The 18,782-nt window shown below is 42.7% G+C and overlaps 1 protein-coding gene and 1 long non-coding RNA gene across 2 annotated transcripts in view; one reads left to right on the plus strand and one right to left on the minus strand.

Moving 5' to 3' along the window:
• On the plus strand, positions 1 to 16,312 carry LOC123509884 (inositol-trisphosphate 3-kinase homolog). Its single transcript, XM_045264478.1, is given in 9 exon segments — positions 1 to 745; positions 10,077 to 10,496; positions 10,670 to 10,808; positions 10,811 to 10,900; positions 11,706 to 11,836; positions 12,319 to 12,453; positions 12,622 to 12,795; positions 13,170 to 13,343; positions 14,033 to 16,312. Coding segments are annotated over 9 exon segments (1,458 nt in total). The 5' UTR covers positions 1 to 610; the 3' UTR covers positions 14,093 to 16,312.
• LOC123509888 overlaps positions 15,406 to 18,782 on the minus strand; it is a 25,610-nt gene continuing 22,233 nt past the window's right edge. The window contains exon 3 of the long non-coding RNA XR_006676316.1: positions 15,406 to 17,497. This is a non-coding gene — a long non-coding RNA (uncharacterized LOC123509888). The remainder of the gene's footprint in view (positions 17,498 to 18,782) is intronic.

Below are 18,782 nucleotides of genomic sequence, written 5' to 3' on the forward strand. Positions count from 1 at the left end.
GTCCATTGTCAGTCACTAGCTAAACGCGGTGCTGGGTGGACGCTCTCTTACCTCGCTCCCGTCCTTGGTTCGCCAGCCCGACCTTCCTGCCACTTGAGTCCGGGAAGGAAAACAAGCGTGCAAGTCGCTACGTGAAGGCTTTTCTGTGTGAATTACTGCTTTCCTGAATCGTCAAGGGGTTGCAGGTTCAGTGCTAGAGGAACCGTGCGCTGTGAGTGAAGAAGGAAGACAGGCTAAAGGAGAGACGCTACCTGGCTTCTCATTCAGTCAGCCACTAAGTCACTCTGTCACCGCTACCCTATAGAAAGTGGACGTCCCGTTACCTCCGCTTGGCCTATATTAGTGTGCGGAGGCGGTGAAAGAAAGCGAGAGAGATTGAATACGCATAAAACTAAGGTAATACACTGATCCAAATCCACGGAAACAACAGACCTCCACTCAAGTTCGACCCTGCATGGCTTGGAGATTCCATACCCAAGTTCTGTTCGCTACGACATTGCAAAGGCACCAAACGCAGTCTTCCCAGCCAGCAGTGAGGACCAGAAGGTTTAGGGGACGCTTTTGGAGTTAATATCGTATCAGTGAGAGCTTATTTGGGACCGTTGTGTGGATGTGCATCGAGATGAAGGCCTCTGTGCAAATGCCTCTCAGTGATGTGATGCGGGAACCAGAGACAGCCGTGTACCACCCTAAGGGGAAGGACACGCAAGATATGACGCTCCTCAGGCTCTTCCTCTTCCTTCAGGTAAAAATACTAGCTATATATGTTTTCGCTCTCTTTCAGGTAGTAATACAAACCACATTCCTTTTCTTCCTCCTCCTTCGATAAAAAATGCAAGTTACATTCCTTCTCTTCCTCCTCCTCCGGGTCAAATTGTCAGCTGCATTCCTTCTCTTCCTCTTCCTTTTGGTCAAGATACAAACTACGGGGCTCGTCCACTTTCTTCAGATATAATGTATAAGCTACATACAGGTTCTTTCTCTCTTTTTCCTGTGCCTCTTTCCTAGTACAACTACAAGCTCGCCACCTTCATCGCTTGCTTTTGATTTAAACTCCAATCCTTCGCTTGCTTTTTTTTTGTTGTAACTTTTCTTGTTTAATTTCACTGTGTTTATTCTTTCACTATTGCCTTGTCTATCCTCCTCCTCCTCCTCCTCCTCCTCCTCCTCCTCCTCCTCCTCCTGAAGTGACCTACACAAGGATGTTTGAAGAGGGTGTGTTGTAAGTCACCATTGTTGATTATTATTTTAAATATTGTTTTATTGATGTCTTGTATTTACTTGTGTTTTGTGATTGTTGGAGTCTTTTCACTCCTACTGCTGCTGCTATTACAACTATCAATGGTTGTAAAGGTATTAGTAGTACATAGTAAGTAGTGTTCTGCTTGTATAATGTGTCTTCTGTTACTGTTGTTCTTATTAACATAACACACACACACACACACACACACACACACACACACACACACACACACACACACACACACACACACACACACACAGCAGAAAGAAGATGAGGCAAGAATCTTGGGTGTGGACATCCAGTCATAAGTTTATGTGTAAAGTGGAGAAATGAGAGAGAGGGAGGGGAGGAGGAGGAGGTGGAGGGAGTGGACGAGTGGAGTTAGGGAATGAAGAGCACACTTCTAACCACTCTTGAACACCTGTGGATGATCACCTGTGCTGAGCGGGGGAGGGGCAAAGGGGCGGGTAAAGGGCAGTATCGTGGGACTCTATGTGGAGAGGTTATGTACACTGAGCATGGCTGGAGAACCGAGACAGGTATGAAGGGAGCGTAGCGGTGTGTTACGTGGAGGTTGTCTTAATCTTGATCTTGGTTTATTGCTCTTTAGACCTTCAAATTGGGTGCTTAATACAGGTGTCAAAAGTTCCCAGATTTTAACGGGATTACTTCGTAGTGTCATGGATGGATTATATTAGCTTAGTAGTTGTAGTAGTAAGATTAAACAAAAATACAATTAGTGAAAGAGATTTATGAAGCTTATACCAACATTACATTTGTACTGACAGTGATGTGTGTTTGTATGTATGAATGGTGGTGGTGGTGGTGGTGGTGGTGATAAAAGGTGTTTTGAACGGATTAGAGATTTTGTGATAAGGAATAAGGTACTTTAAGGATTTTAGTTGTGTGGGTTTGACTGTTACCAATTATAAACTGAAAGTAACACACACACACACACACACACACACACACACACACACACACACACACACACACACACACACACTTATTCTTGTTTCTTGAATGAAATTGTACTATACACATTACTGACTGAGGATTTCCTGTGACGCATGCGCTTGTGTGTGTGTGTGTGTGTGTGTGTGTGTGTGTGTTCTGTTTCTCGCCTTGGAGACTTATCACATGTTCACGGCTGACGGATGTGGTGACTGGCCCTACACACACACACACACACACACACACACACACACACACACACACACACACACACACACACACACACACACACTACCCAAGATGTGGCAATGTTTCTGACGCAAATGGTGTCGACGATTCACGCTCCTCCTCCTCCTCCTCCTTCAGTCACATTTAAAAACCCCAAAGATATTAAGATCAACATTATCTCGGTACCCATAAAAATGAATGAGGATGAAGGACCTTTACTGTATGTTATTCCTCATTTCCCTTCGTTCTTGTCATTTTTTTCTCAACCCAAAAGATAGAAAGATATTTAAACAGGGCATGTGTAGAAGTCAAACATCGTGAACCTAAAATAACACTGTTTTCTCCCCAGTTCGTTCACCTTTCGTGATTTGCTGTAAAGATCTTGATGATAGTGATGGGAATTGTTGAAGCTTCTCATTACGCAGCAGATGGTATGGCCTGTGTCGAGAGGAAGAAGAAAAGGAGTAAATAACAAAGAGAGTAACAATAATAAACACGGTTGCTTAACTCTTAGCATCACAACTCTAGGATATCCTTTTCTCTCTGCTTTTGTTCTCCTCCTCCTCCTCCTCCTCCTCCTCCTCCTCCTCCTCCTCCTCCTCCTCCTCCTCCTCCTTTTTCTCCTGTCCACTGCACTTTTCTATTGTGTTGTTCCAGTGACGCGTTTTATTTGCGTCACAAACCTGCATTTATATATTTGTCCCGTGTCCTTTCATTCTTTTTTCTCCTTTTTTCGTTATATTGTGTCCGTCTTACTTTTTTTTTCTTTCATTCGTGTTCGTATCATGTGCGAAATCTCGTATATGATTAAGTTTTTTCTTTCTTTTCTTTTCATGTGTGTTTCTTATAGTAAGGATCAGCTTGCCCTTTCCGTACATGTTTTTTTTTTTTTTTTTTTTTCTTTCTTTCTTTTCATGCGTCTCCATTTTTACTCTCTCCAACGGTACAACATAACACAGCTCTCTTTCTCATGGTCGTTTTCTTGCTCTTTGTCACTGCTGCCCTTGGTCTTCCTTCCTTCCTTCCCTCCGTCACACTGCCTTGGTCTTGGTCACATCCTCCTCAAAAACAGTGTTGCTTTCTACTCTACACCCACGCTACTTTCTCTACCTTGACGTAATGCCCTGGAAAACTCTCTCTCTCTCTCTCTCTCTCTCTCTCTCTCTCTCTCTCTCTCTCTCTCTCTCTCATTATCTTTAGCGTTATCTTTATTGCTTATCTGTTTTTGCTCCTTGCGTTCACAGCAGCTCTCAACACACACACACACACACACACACACACACACACACACACACACACACACACACACACACACACACACACACACACACACACACACACAGGATGCCGGGAAACACACGCTTACACGTCATCACTAACGTCATAGTTATATAACCACAACACAGACCCTGACACGTGTTTATCTATATGCATGTGTTTTTTTTCTGTGAGCGAGACATTAAAGCAAAAAAACCCGGGGAAAATTTTAAACGTTACGTAGTATATCATCTGTATGAGTAAGCAAAGGAAGAGATATAATAAATGTTGAGAATGAGGAGACGAACAAGAAATAATGAATAGATGAAATAAACGTACAAAATAAGGCACCATTTCAAGATTAATGGTGAATGTGTTAAAGGACTACAGGTGAAAAAGATAATAGAACAGGTAGATGGATAAGATAAGGTAAGGTAAGGTGAAGTGAGGTATGGCAGTGTGTGTTCTGGTAGAGTCATGAGGCTTACTGGTAGAGAATTGTATCACTTATTCTTCGTCTTTAGTGAGGGCAGCCTTGATTCACACACGCACACGCACACGAATTATATATCTTTTACCACCAGCTTTCAGTCGCTTGGTAGTACAACAAATTGATGGATACGGCATTGCCTTGAGTAGTAGAGACATTTCGCATCGCTGAAGAAGATAAAAAAAAAAAAATAGTATTATAAATTATGCAGAACCACCTTTTTGCACCTTACCACCATAAAAGCACTATAGTAAACCATATAGAAATACAGAAAACGAAGAAAGGAAATAAATACGCACCATTGCAAGAGACGAAAAATAGTGACAAACGGTTTTACCCACATAAGAAAGGCGCACACAATGAATGGGTAATGAGAGGAGGAGCTTGGTTCATACGTCACAGCTGTACCGAAATGGAGATGTATGATGTGATATGCATGCCGTGTTGGCAAGGAGGCAGCGTCGTGGGCATGCCAGAAGAGAGAAGACTGAGACTGTATGCTGGCGACTGAAAGAAGATGCATATGTCAAGACTTGCAGAGAAAGAGAAACCTATATGATTGAGTCGACAATGAAAAGTTATGGCATTTAATTAATAAGACTATGGCAGAAAAGCATTTGCGTATTTGGTCTTCAGAGAAAGAAAACGAATTTGACATGGTTACATTAAGAATACTTTAATTGAAACTAAGAAAGATCATTCATTAGGACAAAAAGAGAAAGATGATAAACATTATGACAAAGAAAGGAAAACGAATTAATTAGAATCAAACCACATTTCAATAGTAATGAATAACAAAAGAGGGAGTAAGTGGAAGAACAAAACGAAAGCAATGAGAGAAGAGAGATAAGAGAACATGCAGAAGAGACAAGTGTGTAAGAGAGTAGATGAAGAGATGGAGTTGTGTCAAGATCTGGTAGCGGAGTGGAGAGAAGGAGGTGGAGGTGTTGGTAGTGGTGGATCATAGTAGTGTAGAAAGAGACGTGGTATTGTTTACATGACCTGAACCACAACACCACATACACACTCACATACACCGATCACCTTCACCACAACCACCACTACCTCTGCTTCTGTTGTCGCTATCTCTTCACATCTTTGAATTAAGTTAATGGGATTACTCGAACTAACTCACTAGGTCATGAATATTTGTAGGTGAATGAGTGTCATGTTGGTTACTCATTTTACTCATCTCATCCCCGTCAGGAGCGATGAGTCAACAGGCAATTTGCATCATCAGCTATTTTCGGGTTTTGGGATGACTTGGACACTCTTACTAGGTATTATGGAGGGTGTGTGTGTGTGTGTGTGTGTGTGTGTGTGTGTGAAAAAGGTAGATTAGTATTTTTTTCTCTCTTTTTGTTGGTAGTTATAAGTAGGTTGCCTAGTGAATGTAAGGGCAATTTGAATATTTTAAGGGGTATACAAGTGGTGGTGGTTTAGATGTGTAGATAAGTTGCCCATGATTTGAAGTATTTCACTAAGATTTGCCCTGCAGAAGTGAATTTGACCCACTTCATCTCTCTCTCTCTCTCTCTCTCTCTCTCTCTCTCTCTCTCTCTCTCTCTCTCTCTCTCTCTCTCTCTCTCTCTCATTTGAATTTTCTAGCTTCCTTGTCCATTTTATTTATACTTTATATTTCTTCATTTCACACGGTCCTCTTTTGTATAAATTTGAACTCCTTTTTATGCATATATTTTAAACGCCCCTCCATTTTTCAAAGTACCCTCACATTATAATACCACCTCTTATTTTATCCAGCTTATTTCTGGCATATTTGACACATAATTTGAACGCCCTCCTTTTTCAATTCATCTTTTCAACGCTCTTTTTTTACATACAAATTATCTAACGCTTCCTCTTTCAGCACCCTCATTTTCATCAGGTCAGTGAATTTAAATAACCCGAAGTGGTGACATTTATTCTCCGAAGGCATGGGACTTTTAACTGAAGGTAGCGTACACTCGTTGCCGTTTGGGGTGCTGTTTGCGTCAGGATCCTCATACTGCTTACATTACTAGCACGGATCGCACGTGGATAGAAAGCCAGGCGAGTGTTGTAGGTCATATATGATTCAGAAGGACGGCATTTACACGCAGCGAGGTAGAGAAGGAAGGGCGCAGCGTTGGAAATTAAGAAAAAGATTGAGAGTGTAAGGAATAGAATGATTAGGTGAAGCTGTTGTCAATACGAAGGCCAGAAGAGTCAGGTATATGAGGAAAGGTGTTGCAGTGTTGGCAATAATGAAAGAAGTGATGGGTGTAAGGAATAGAAAGGATTAGGTGATGTATAGCCAATAGGTAACCAACGTGTGTGTGTGTGTGTGTGTGTGTGTGTCGTTCATGTAGGTCAGGCAGAAAGAAACAGTGCTGGGAATGAGACGAATTGAGGGTGTAGTGAATAGAAAATAAGCTTAAGATAGATTGTATTAGTTTTATTGGGTCGACTTGATAGTTTAAGAAGGTGGATTTGTAGCACCCATGATACATAGAAGCCATAACGTAGCTTCTCTTCAAGGCACCAAACATTTTAAGACATCTTTGTAGTGCTTTATAAAAACGTGACAGATTTAGTTATTTTATTTGGTTATAAATACATAGACTAAGGAAGTGCCTCGATAACACTGACTTAGGGGGAAGTTGTAACATTAGCGAGTATAGTGAGGAGCAAACGTGATGGACGGGATTATAAAGTCTTTGAGGATGTAAAGAATGGAAGCTCAGGCGAGTTGTACACAGATCAGACAGACTGGCAGCAATAAAAGAAGAGGCATTCATACAGTAAGCCAGATGAAGAATGAAAATAGCGTACATATAAAGAGAAAAGGAATAAGAAACAATGAATAGTGCACAGGTATAAAAAAAAATAGAACGAACAATAATTCGGATGAAACATGAACGATGCGTGCAGACAACAGCAAAAGAATGGATGATAGACACAACTGGAGACATGACAACAGATGCGAGTGGAGGCTTATAATATCACACACCGCCACGCAAGTCAGGTAAGAGACCAAGGTGTTCAGGCAAATAAGAACAAACATTGGAATTGACAGAGAATACGAGGATACAATTAGACGAACGTAAGGGCGAAAAAAGGGAAAAAATCGATAGTAACATGTTGTAGATAATGAGAAAAGAATAAAAACGTACACGATGAGAATGGAATAGAATAAAAAGAAAAGAGTATATAGGACACAGGTGGAAAAAAAAAAAGGACAACAGGTGGGACGGGAAAAAATGAGACTAACAGACAATGTGGGTTTCTATTTACAATCCCGCGCAGAACAGTAGGACAGACGATGAATCACCCTTGCTAACTGAGGCCGAATAACAGGCGGGGTGACGCTGGAGGTTGTCTGAAAAGGTGAATGTCTGGTGCCTCCTTCGTTTTCAGCCTTGCCTTTTACACAGACAGGAGGGGACAGAAAAAAAAGGTGTAATTACGTGTATAAGAAAGATGAGAAAGGAAAAACCCCCGAGTTGTGACACTTTAGTATGTCCTGCACGTAAACCTTGGCTGGGTGGTTGGTCTCTAGTTTTTGTGGGTTGTTGATTATGTACACCCATGAGAGCGAGGTGGAGATTAAAGGGACGCGAAAAAAAATGTGAGTGTGCGAGGGCATGTCACACTTCCTCGTCCTGATTATACTATTACTGCTATATAATCTTCTTTATCATCTTCCTTCCTTATCCTAGTCTTTTTCTGCCGTTGTTGTTGTTGTTGCTGGTGGTGATGGTGGTGGTGGTAGTGGTACAGTGCTACTATTAATAAGGAAGATTATGATGATAAGTCTTCGTTTGTTTAGTATCCCCCTCTTCCTCTTCTTCCTTCTCTTACTCTCCCTTCTCCTCCTGGTAACTGTTCTCATGTCTTCTTTCTTTTCGTCTTTATTGTTTTCATGTTGATCTTCTTCTTCTTCTTCTTCTTCTTCTTCTTCTTCTTCTTCTTCTTCTTCTTCTTCTTCTTCTTCTTCTTCTTCTTCTTCTTCTTCTTCTTCTTCTTCTTCTTCTTCTCTTCTCCTCCTCCTCCTCCTCCTCCTCCTCCTCCTCCTCCTCCTCCTCCTCCTCCTCCTCCTCCTCTTCAGGGATAGCGGTACACAAGCTCGAGTCCTCTGAATGAGACTCACCAGACAGGCGTGAGAGGGGGGCGTGTCTGTGAGTGTCAGAAGGAGTCACGTACACCAGCTGACCTGAGGAAGTGACGTCACACCCACCAATAAACACTGCGCTTGCCTGCCTGTGTGTGTGTGTGTGTGTGTGTGTGTGTGTGTGTGTGTGTGTGTGCGCGCGTGCGTGCTGAGTGGTTGTTGTTTGGTTTAATACTCGTGTACATTCCTCCTCCTCCTCCTATTTATTTTTTTCCTCAGACGAAGTATGTTCTTTATATCAAGCTGTCTGCCAGTCCTCCTCCTCCTCCTCCTCCTCCTCCTCCTCCTCCTCCTCCTCCTCCTCCTCCTCCTGCAAGTTCTTTTCCTTATTTTCTCTCGTGGTATTTGGGTTCAATTATTATTAAATGGATATGAATAAGCTCATGTATTTTCGAATTAGAAAAAGTATTGTTGTTGTTGTTTTTGTTGTTATGTAAGAGTGATGAGTTATTTTCTTGCTTCTCTCATGGATCTTCTGGGAAACTGTGTGTGTGTGTGTGTGTGTGTGTGTGTGTGTGTGTGTGTGTGTGTGTGTGTCGGCGAGCGATTGACTTGCAAAACTAATAATGCTGAGGCGCCCACGTCCACCACCCAGCCATGCGACACACACACACACACACACACACACACACACACACACATCTACTCTGACGTCAAAAATGTTATGTAGACGAGGGATTTCTTGAATGATAAAATCTCTCTCTCTCTCTCTCTCTCTCTCTCTCTCTCTCTCTCTCTCTCTCTCTCTCTCTCTCAGAACTTTCGATTCCTCCTTAGTCGAGAGAGAGAGAGAGAGGCTTTTTCGTGGGATGAATTCACAGTAAATATAATGCTATCCTTGTTCTCTCTCTCTCTCTCTCTCTCTCTCTCTCTCTCTCTCTCTCTCTCTCTCTCTCTCTCTCTCTCTCTCTTTGGAAGACAGTATAGTATGTAGCATGGCAAAAAAGTAAATTGACATATCACGCCTTAACTTTGGCCCCTAATGATGCGATAAGATAGGAGACAGAGCGAGAGCGAGAGCGAGAGCGAGCGTACAGTACATCACCACTCCCTAGTACTATTACTACTACGTCGTAACTCACAAATTGCTATGCTATGCTATCATTTCCCTCCCTCCCTTGCTCTCCCTCCTCCTCCTCCTCCATCGTTTTACTCCATTTCCCCCCCTCATAATCTCGCAATAACCACCACCATCACATCACCATCAACAACCGTCATGTTCACCATCGCAGCCATACCCCGCCCACCTCTCGCTCTTTCCACTTCATGGCTGAACCCTCGAGTGGCGGCGGGTCATTGACGTCACTCGAGGTCCAGCAGGTGCTCCACTCGGCCTTGAGGTCCCAGAATCGCCCTCCGTCTTAGGAAAGTGATGATTAAACGTCCTCTTGTCAGGTGTTTGGTGTTCTTTGTGTGTGTGTGTGTGTGTGTGTGTGTGTGTGTGTGTGAATTTGTCTCGGAAATGCGTCGCCAGTTTTTTTTCAGTGAGATGATAACTCAGTCTACGTACTTTGCCATTCGTGAGTGGGTGGAGTGTCGTGTACGCCCCTGGAAGTGTACGTGTTTGTGTTGGAGGGAGACAAGTGTTCCTGGTATTGACGTCAGCCGCAGATGTTATCAGGTGGTGACGTCAAGGGAGCAACGCAGGGCCGCGAGGCTAGCCCGGCCTTGCGTGGTGCGGTGCATCTGTCGCCTAACTGCATGTTTGGTGGTTTTATGTGTTCCCTGTACTCACGCTGCGTGCTCTATTACAGGTTGCCGGTGAGCGAAAGGCCGAGATTGAAGCGCTTCTGCAGGGCGCCACACGAAGCAAGTCTCTGCGGTCCGAGGAGGAGCAGGATCCCCCGGCGCCTCGCACCAAGCGACACTCGCTCACCAAGCGGTGGAGGAAATTGCCTAAGAAGAAGTCCACAGAAGAGGATGACTCGTCCCTCAGATCTTGCTCCACCTCCTCAACCCCTTCCTCCAACAATTCCTCTATCAAGTCCAGCAGCAGCACCAGCTCCCCACCCAGCCAGAACAGCTCGTTGCTCAGCGCCCCGGAGTCCCCTGCTACGTCCAATGGCCACGCACACAGCCCCGGAGAGGATAATGACGCCCTGTACATCAAGGAAGCACTTCCGGCAGACATCAACGAGGCCGCCGATATGTCCATGCTGCAGCGATTGGCTCTGGTGCGTCCCACCCCGAGGCCTGGACCTTGGCGCCACGCTGGCCCACATGTGTTCCTTGTCTGCTAAATCACCCTCACAAGGCCACGTGGCGTGTTATCAATATTTGGAACATATGACAATATCCTGCCTTTGTTATACATCATTTTCCTTATTCTGTCTTTTGTTTTCCCCAGAATGCACTCAATCTCGCGGCGCCAGCGTCATCGGTGCTGCTGAAGGAGCGTCGTAACAGTTGGGTGCAGCTGTCTGGTCACCCAGGGTCTCTGGCGCCAGCAGGACCCGGCACCATCTGGAAGAAGCGAGGACCTGAGCCCTGGAGACCAAAGCTTATCAGGCTCTCATGAACGACTCCGCCAGGGAGATTACCCCGACATTCTTCAGGGAAATCGTCTACAAAGATGAATGTATCCTTTTGTGTCCAGGAAAGATAACGGAAAAATATGCTTCTCATTGTTGGACTTCTCTCACACACACACACACACACACACACACACACACACACACACACACACACACACACACACACACACACACACACACACACACACACCCGGTAGCTCAGTGGTTAGAGCGCTGGCTTCACAAGCCAGAGGACCGGGGTTCGATTCCCCGGCCGGGTGGAGATATTTGGGTGTGTCTCCTTTCACGTGTAGCCCCTGTTCACCTAGCAGTGAGTAGGTACGGGATGTAAATCGAGGAGTTGTGACCTTGTTGTCCCGGTGTGTGGTGTGTGCCTGGTCTGAGTCAGGCCTATCCGAAGATCGGAAACAATGAGCTCTGAGCTCGTTCCGTAGGGTAACGTCTGGCTGTCTCGTTGCAGACTGCAGCAGATCAAACAGTGAATCACACACACACACTTCTTTTTATCTGTTGCTTACTTTCCACCTCCAAATAAAACCCCATTATCCCATTTGTTCTCTGGTACCACCACAGATATATGGAAAACTGGTAGTTGTAATTAGAGAAAACAATTCACCTCATAGTATTACCAGTTTGATAGAAGGTGTCATGTAGAGCACTGAATAGACGGCTTCTGAAGAGACCACCCACTACAGAAACATCTGCCCAACAGTACCTCACACTACTACACCATAGCACGCACACCTCTTGAGGAACTACCTTCACTACCTACAACACACCACTTCAGGAACTCAAATGTACCCTTCAGCAAAGTCTTTATCGGCCTTTTTCCTTGACCACCAAATCCAGACTTTATTGAAATGCAGGACTTACTGTATGACTTCCACAATCCGTGTGTGATGGACATCAAGATGGGCACCCGCACCTTCCTGGAGTCTGAGGTCTCCAACACCAAGGCACGCACAGACCTCTATGAGAAGGTGAGTCTTGCCTCCTGTTTGGTATTCCCCTTACCCAGACTGCCCATCCCTTGATCCTTGTCTGGCATCACAAAGTATTGTCACTTTACCTCATCTTTTTGTTGTTTATTCCCACTGTTTCCTTGTGAATAGTTTTTATTTTGTATGTCGGTATTCTTGCCAGCAATGTCTTCAAATGTATGTGGTTTTCATGTCATGCCTTGACATTCTTACTTTTTAGCTGTTGGAACATATGTGTCATCTATTCTCAGAGCTAATTTTTCATTTCAAAATAGTCATTAGAAATTTTAACACTGATGCTCACAGGAAGTTATAGGATTTGTGTATGATTTGTCTACTTTGTGTCATTAAAGTTGTAATGATTCATAATGAACTAACATCTTTCGTTGTATGTAGTGGTTTATTGCCATAAACTTCATACCACTTTTATGTTTAAGAAACTATGCTGAATACAGTGGTTAACAGAACCTTTTCTCTCACAGATGATCAAAGTGGATGCCTCTGCACCCACTAGTGATGAACACCAGAACCGAGCTGTCACTAAGCTTCGCTATATGGACTTCAGGGACAACATGAGCTCCTCCAGGTCCCTTGGCTTCAGGATTGAGGCTCTCAAGGTACAGACTGCTTCCTGATCTTGTGTCTTCATTTACCAAGACTTGTTTAAGAATGATAATAAAGACTTAGATTGTCATCAATAAATATACCTAGAAATTTTTTACTTTAACTTTGTTGATAAAAAATATTTGAGTTCACAGCATTAGTTGATAAATTGTGTTCCCCAGATGGCCGGTAAGGAAGCAGTGACAGAGCTGCAGACAGTGAGGAGCCGTGAGCAGGTGATCAGTACCATGAGCGGCTTCCTGAGGCGGCGGGAGGACACCAAACGACAAGTGGTGGCTCGTCTCCAGCACCTCAGGAACGTTTTTGCTAACTCACCCTTCTTCCAGAAACGTGAGGTAAGCACAGCTTCTTGTTCTGTGGCTACTTTCATATGTTCATCCTCACTTACTTGTATGAAGTAGCTCTTGATCTATCCTTTTCTGTATATTGAATAAAATTCTTCACATAAAGGATGGCAGCCAAAAGGTGTTCACCCACAAGTATTTCCTCACAACTTTGTCTTGTAGTCTTTTGGAGAGAGAAAACCAATATGAAATTTGCACCTAGATACTTTTGATCTTTGCATCTCTGTTTTTTATTGACACTGCTTTCCCTGCCTCTTGTAAAAAGCTGTTATGGGATGTAAACAGTTAACATTCAGAGTAAGAAGCAATTCATAAAACCCTTGTTTATTTTCTCTATTCTTACCATGGATGTCTTTGCCCGATAGGTAATTGGAAGCAGCATACTGATTATCTATGATGATGAGAAGGCTGGAGTGTGGATGATTGACTTTGCAAAGACTGTGCCTGTGCCAGAGGATATCTCTATCACCCACCGCAAGCCATGGAAGCTCGGTAACCACGAGGAGGGTTACCTCACAGGCATCGACAATCTCATCAAGGTGAGTGTGCATGAAACAGAAGCATATTTCATCATTATGATTATTCTTTTCTGTTTTATCTTCTTAACTTTCCTGCATCACAAACATTTTATACTATGATAATTGTTAGTTGGAAAGTGGGTTGTAGCCTTCATATGGTTTTTCAGTCTTCTTTCATTTCACTGTTATTCACTTAATGTTTTCTACCACCACACCTGATGCTCTTGCACTTCTCTACCAACTTGTCTTCTTTTAAGAGAGAGGTATCGAGGCATTTGCTCCCCTAATTCTGGCTGACGGTTTTGGCACTTTTTGCACTTTTTAGAGAGCCAGCACTCAAGTGGGCCTTTTTTAACTTTTTTTTTTTTTTTTTTTTTTTTTTTTTTTTTTTTTTTTCTTGGCTGGCCCTCTTCCCTACATTAGAAAAAAAAAAATAAAAAAAAAATGATGCCATGAGCTAACTGGCTCAAGGGAACTAGTACACAGGAAAGTTCCTGGAAGTGTTGCCATCACTGTAAACTCTTTCTCATTCAGTGAAAGGAGGACTTCCACTTCACGCTGTCACCCATTTACTGTTCAGTTACATTGAAGATTATCCCTGTTGTTCTTGTAGCTTATAATTGCTGATCTTGTCCATCATCTTGACCTATTCACATTCTTCCATAGTTGGAGGAGAGCCATCGACTAACGTGTGCCTTCTCTCTCCCCAGGTTGTGGAAGAAGTGCCCATGTCTAAAACCAAAAGACTCGGTCTGTTCCATAAATCTTGAGTAGAAGCAATGGAGTAACCGTGAGGACTTTGTTTTCCCACAACTGCTCCAGGCCGGTCCACTGGCAGCTTTGAGGGCCATTGTGCTCCGGCTCGGAAAGGGCGGAGCAGTTCTGTTGCTGACTCAGTGGGTGATCCTTGGGTTACTTGAGTGACTCCACATTCTGGAAAAAGATTGTGTACATGTAAGGACACTCATTGTTTTCTCTTATCCTTTATTGAAGTGTAATCTATCATATACTAATTGTTATTTATCTCATAAATTATCATTCTTGTAGTTGCAGACGAAATTGTTATTTCTTTAAGAGTTTAATCTATTTTGAAAAACCAATATGCATTTGGTTTGATGTTGTTTATATTATTGAGTGTTAATGTGTTATGTATTATTGAACTTGTAAGACCCCATGAAGTGGAGCTGCTCTGAAGGATTTGGAAATCAGCTGCATGAGGCAAGCTCATTTTCATTTTGGGAAAGTGGCTTTTGTGCTGAGCTGCAGCATCAAGTAAAATTTTATGATCTGTGTCAGGTTGCAGAATGCCTTGCACTAACCTATTTGTATCTTGATGCTCAGTAAGCTTTAGTGATGCTGTGGTATTTAATGATACTTGTTGTGTTGAGTTCTCTGAATACACAGACACCAAAGAGCTTGTAGGGACCTTTTGGAGACTTTCCACATGCATGTGTGTGTGTGTGGAGCCTTGCACCTCACAGCCCGGAGACGGGAGGGTCAGCTTAGGTAGTGTTGTGAATGGGATGTGGGTCATTAATGTATTGACTGGCTTGCAGTTAGGCTTATGACAAGCCTTTGGCATGGCCTATATTAACAGCTGATATATTCAAGAGTGTTATTTGTATTCCTCTCTCTCTTATACTGTGATATATATTCAGTGGGTATGTGGCTTATGTCAGGCCATTAAAGGATAGTAACCTTTCTTTTCATAGCAAAGTAAAGTTTCAATTTCCAAATGACTATTTTCCTCTTTATTTAATTTTATTTTCAACACACTACTTGCATGGCTCCTGCCTGGCCCTGACACTAGGGGTGGCATGGATAGCCCTGAGTGGAAGCATTCCTGGTAGTAGTGTATTAAGTTTTTGTTTTGACCAACTCTACCTCCTCGACTCTTCATCACTTGTTGTAAGGAAGATTCATGACAGTGTTACTAAGGGAGACAAACAGTCATTCACCTGTCATGTAAGGCTTTGTAAATATGCACTCATATCTGTCATTGAAGTGAGTGGAGTGTTTTGCAGCAGGTGGGTGGCTGTCTGGTGCTTGTCTGAGTGCAGAGTGGCTACATAATACTGTGGTTGTGTTACAGATGAACGAGCATATGGTGGTTGTTTAATATATGAGTGTATTCCTCAGTCCTATGATGGGTGATTGACTTTAAAAGCACACTCGAGAAGCAAGCTCATAATTCATCAAGCTAGTCTCTTCAATGCTATACCAAAACAAGCAAAAGTGAACTGTGCTTTCTGATGTTACAGTATTAGCTTCATTTTCATTCATGTCTCCTTGATTGGGTGTGTTTGTGTGTGTGTTTTTGTGTGTAAATGAATGAGATAACAAAGCGTTTGGCAAGCGTAGCTACTGAGGAATGCTCCCACATCACACACACACACACACACACACACACACACACACACACACACACACACACACACACACACTTCATCCCTTTACCAGTGGATGCATCGTTTGATAAATCTCACACTGTACCAGATGCGGGAACACGGCTCAGGGCGCAGAAGATGGGAGACAAGGAAGTACAGTTCACACCATGTTCTCGCTTTGTTCTTGAGCCTCCCTATATGATAATCTCACCCGACATACATCAATCACCTCCCTAGTACAAACTGGCTTGGACATAATGCAGGGAAGAACTGTTATCTATCTTTATTATTCATTTTCATAAGTGTAAAGGCTGTCTTGGTGTATGCCACTTAGGGACTACCAATTATTTTCTCTCATGAAGTTTCCATCACTATAGATTATTGATGCAATTGGTTTATTCTTTTTGTTGTTCTCTCTGCCTCGATGAATGTGTCTGTTTGTATCTATGTAATATAGAAGAAATATTGTACTATATATGTTTATTTATTTTCGCATCATGTACTACGTCTACTCATCAAGACAATATTGACCTTTTTTGTAAATCTTTATAATCTAGTCCAAATGTTTATACTACATAGAGAAAATACAAACAAATTGTTAATCATGGTATATTATTTAACCCCATTAAAACTTGTATGTTGTCTTTATTTATGATTTTTTTTTTTTTATCTATCTGTATGTCTTTTCTTCTTACTTATCTCTTATATTTCTATGGTGTTTTAACTGGTGTGTCCATGATTTAAGATATTTCCTCTTGACGTATCTTGTGTCATCTTAGTCTCAGGTGTACATTTTTCTTTATTATTTTTTTTTCTTCCTTTTTCTATATTATACTTTAATATCTTGTCATCTCAGTTCTAAACTTAGTTATCTTCTCACTTAATAGTCTTATGTCCCCTTGACTTATATTTATTCTCGAGTTTATTTTCACGACTTCTAAATCAAAACACTGATTTATTCTGTCCTAACCACATTTCTTCCCTTTCTTTTATCTCCACTTATGAGGTTAGTCTCTAACGTTTTACTTGAACTGGTTTATTTCCATGCCTTTTAGGAAATAAACAAACCAGCTTTAACGCACTGCACAGCTGCTGAGATTCGGTAACAATGTAAACAATCAGGAAGTAAAAAAAAAGGTGACAGCGCAGGAGCAGGAGGGGGACATGAGTTGAGTCACCGTAACAATGACCATTTTATATTCTTAACGCACTTGACGAGAGGAATTACATAAGTGTTAGGTATGAAAAACTCAAGCGTCATCGTTACATAGTTGCAGTGCAGTCAGGAAGGCTCAGGCAACACGTGAGCCGCCCTAGGCAGAAAGAACGTTCCTTGCTTGTAAATGGCATATTCCTCGCTTTTAACTTTCTCGCATCTCCCAAAACTTGATATGTTTATCTCAGTCTTTAGGTAACATTGAATATATTATGCACCCTCTCCGGAGTCAATAAGTATGTTACCGTTTGCTCTTCCTTTGCCTCTATTAGTAACATGGCGTTTGATCTCCCTAGAATGAATTAAATGAATCCTATAAGAGCCACACGTCAATCATTATGGAGATAAGAAGATGCAATTAGATAAGGGCAATATACAGTGGTGTATGGGAAGGTTTAAAAGGTCAGGAAAGGAGGAATTGTAAGTTAGTTTTAAGATTTAATAAGATTACTCAGGATGGTGGTTCTTCTTTCCCTAGAGTGTCTTCAGCCTTGCTTGTGCTGACTCACGATGACAAGCTGTTGGCTGAAACATCGTGCATCTGACATCCCCTTCAGAACTGTCGTGTCATGCTGCGAAGTGAAGGAATATGAATACATGTTATTAATTTAGAGTAATGTATAAACCACTGCTAGATGCTTTTATCATATGTCTGGATTTTGCAAGCGGTTTGTGAGTCTGGGAAAGGGCTGCAGCGTGGCGGGTCAGACGGTGTTGGTGGTGGATGACTAGACATAACTTGTTCCCTTAGTCATGGTGATAATACTTAGGGCCAAACTCAAAACGTTGCGCATCTGGCAGGTTGCTAGGACAACTCCCGTTCTACCTTGCTCTCCCAAAAATGCCCTATTAACATGTCGATAGTGGAAACATAGTGAAGTGAGTGATAGCAGGTTTCCTCATGCATGCAACTTCAGATCTGCCATTCACCTCATATGATTAACTGTCAACCAGCTTTTTACTTCCTATTATCCCATTTAAATACAGGCAGTTATCCACAAGACAAAGTGGAATCATGAATATCACTGCAAGCTCTCTCGCCTTCATGAACAGCCACTTTATAACACAATATGTCTTATTTTTTTCACAGAGAGAGACTGAAACATTATCTATAAATAGAATACAAGGGGGGTATTCGTAAAATGTCAAGAATGTTCACCTCATCCCACCACGAAACCTTCTGTTGAGACGAGATAACCAGTCAAGCACGCACCCACTCACTCCCATCCATCCATATCACATCGGCGTTACTCCGTTTCAACTTAAACAGGACGTGGAACCAATGGCTGCAACAAGAGCAGGGTGGTCAGCTTACATCGCCTACACGTGGAGCCAATGAGAGCCAAGCTGGCGGCCAACCCAAACGTTCATGAAGTATGTAACTTTTTTTTTTCTTATTCTACAAACATTACCCACCCGCCCATTACTCCTTCCCCTCTCTCCTCAACTTGTCTCCTTTCTTCTTTTCCTGCAACCTGCTCTCGCGTCCCCTCCCACGCTTCCTCGCTCTTAACTCTTTCCCTTCCCACCCATCATTCCACGTCTCCTTCCTATTATCTTCTCATCACCCTCCCACACCGTCAGTCCTTCCTCCAGTCACTGAAGGTCTCTCTCTCTCTCTCTCTCTCTCTCTCTCTCTGGTGCTGACCTCTCCTCTCAACCTTCTTCACTCCCAACTCGGCCACTCAACCCATCTCAAGCAGACAAAAGCTTCGTAAACTCACTCTATTTACTTATCCCACACCAAATCTCTCTCTCTCTCTCTCTCTCTCTCTCTCTCTCTCTCTCTAAACAAGTGGGTTGTTGCTGAGTAACTGGCGGTCACGTGGCGTCTAACCGCTTTCTCCCCCTTCCTCC

This window comes from Portunus trituberculatus, chromosome 27, assembly GCF_017591435.1.
Source record: "Portunus trituberculatus isolate SZX2019 chromosome 27, ASM1759143v1, whole genome shotgun sequence".
Lineage (NCBI taxonomy): Eukaryota > Metazoa > Arthropoda > Malacostraca > Decapoda > Portunidae > Portunus > Portunus trituberculatus.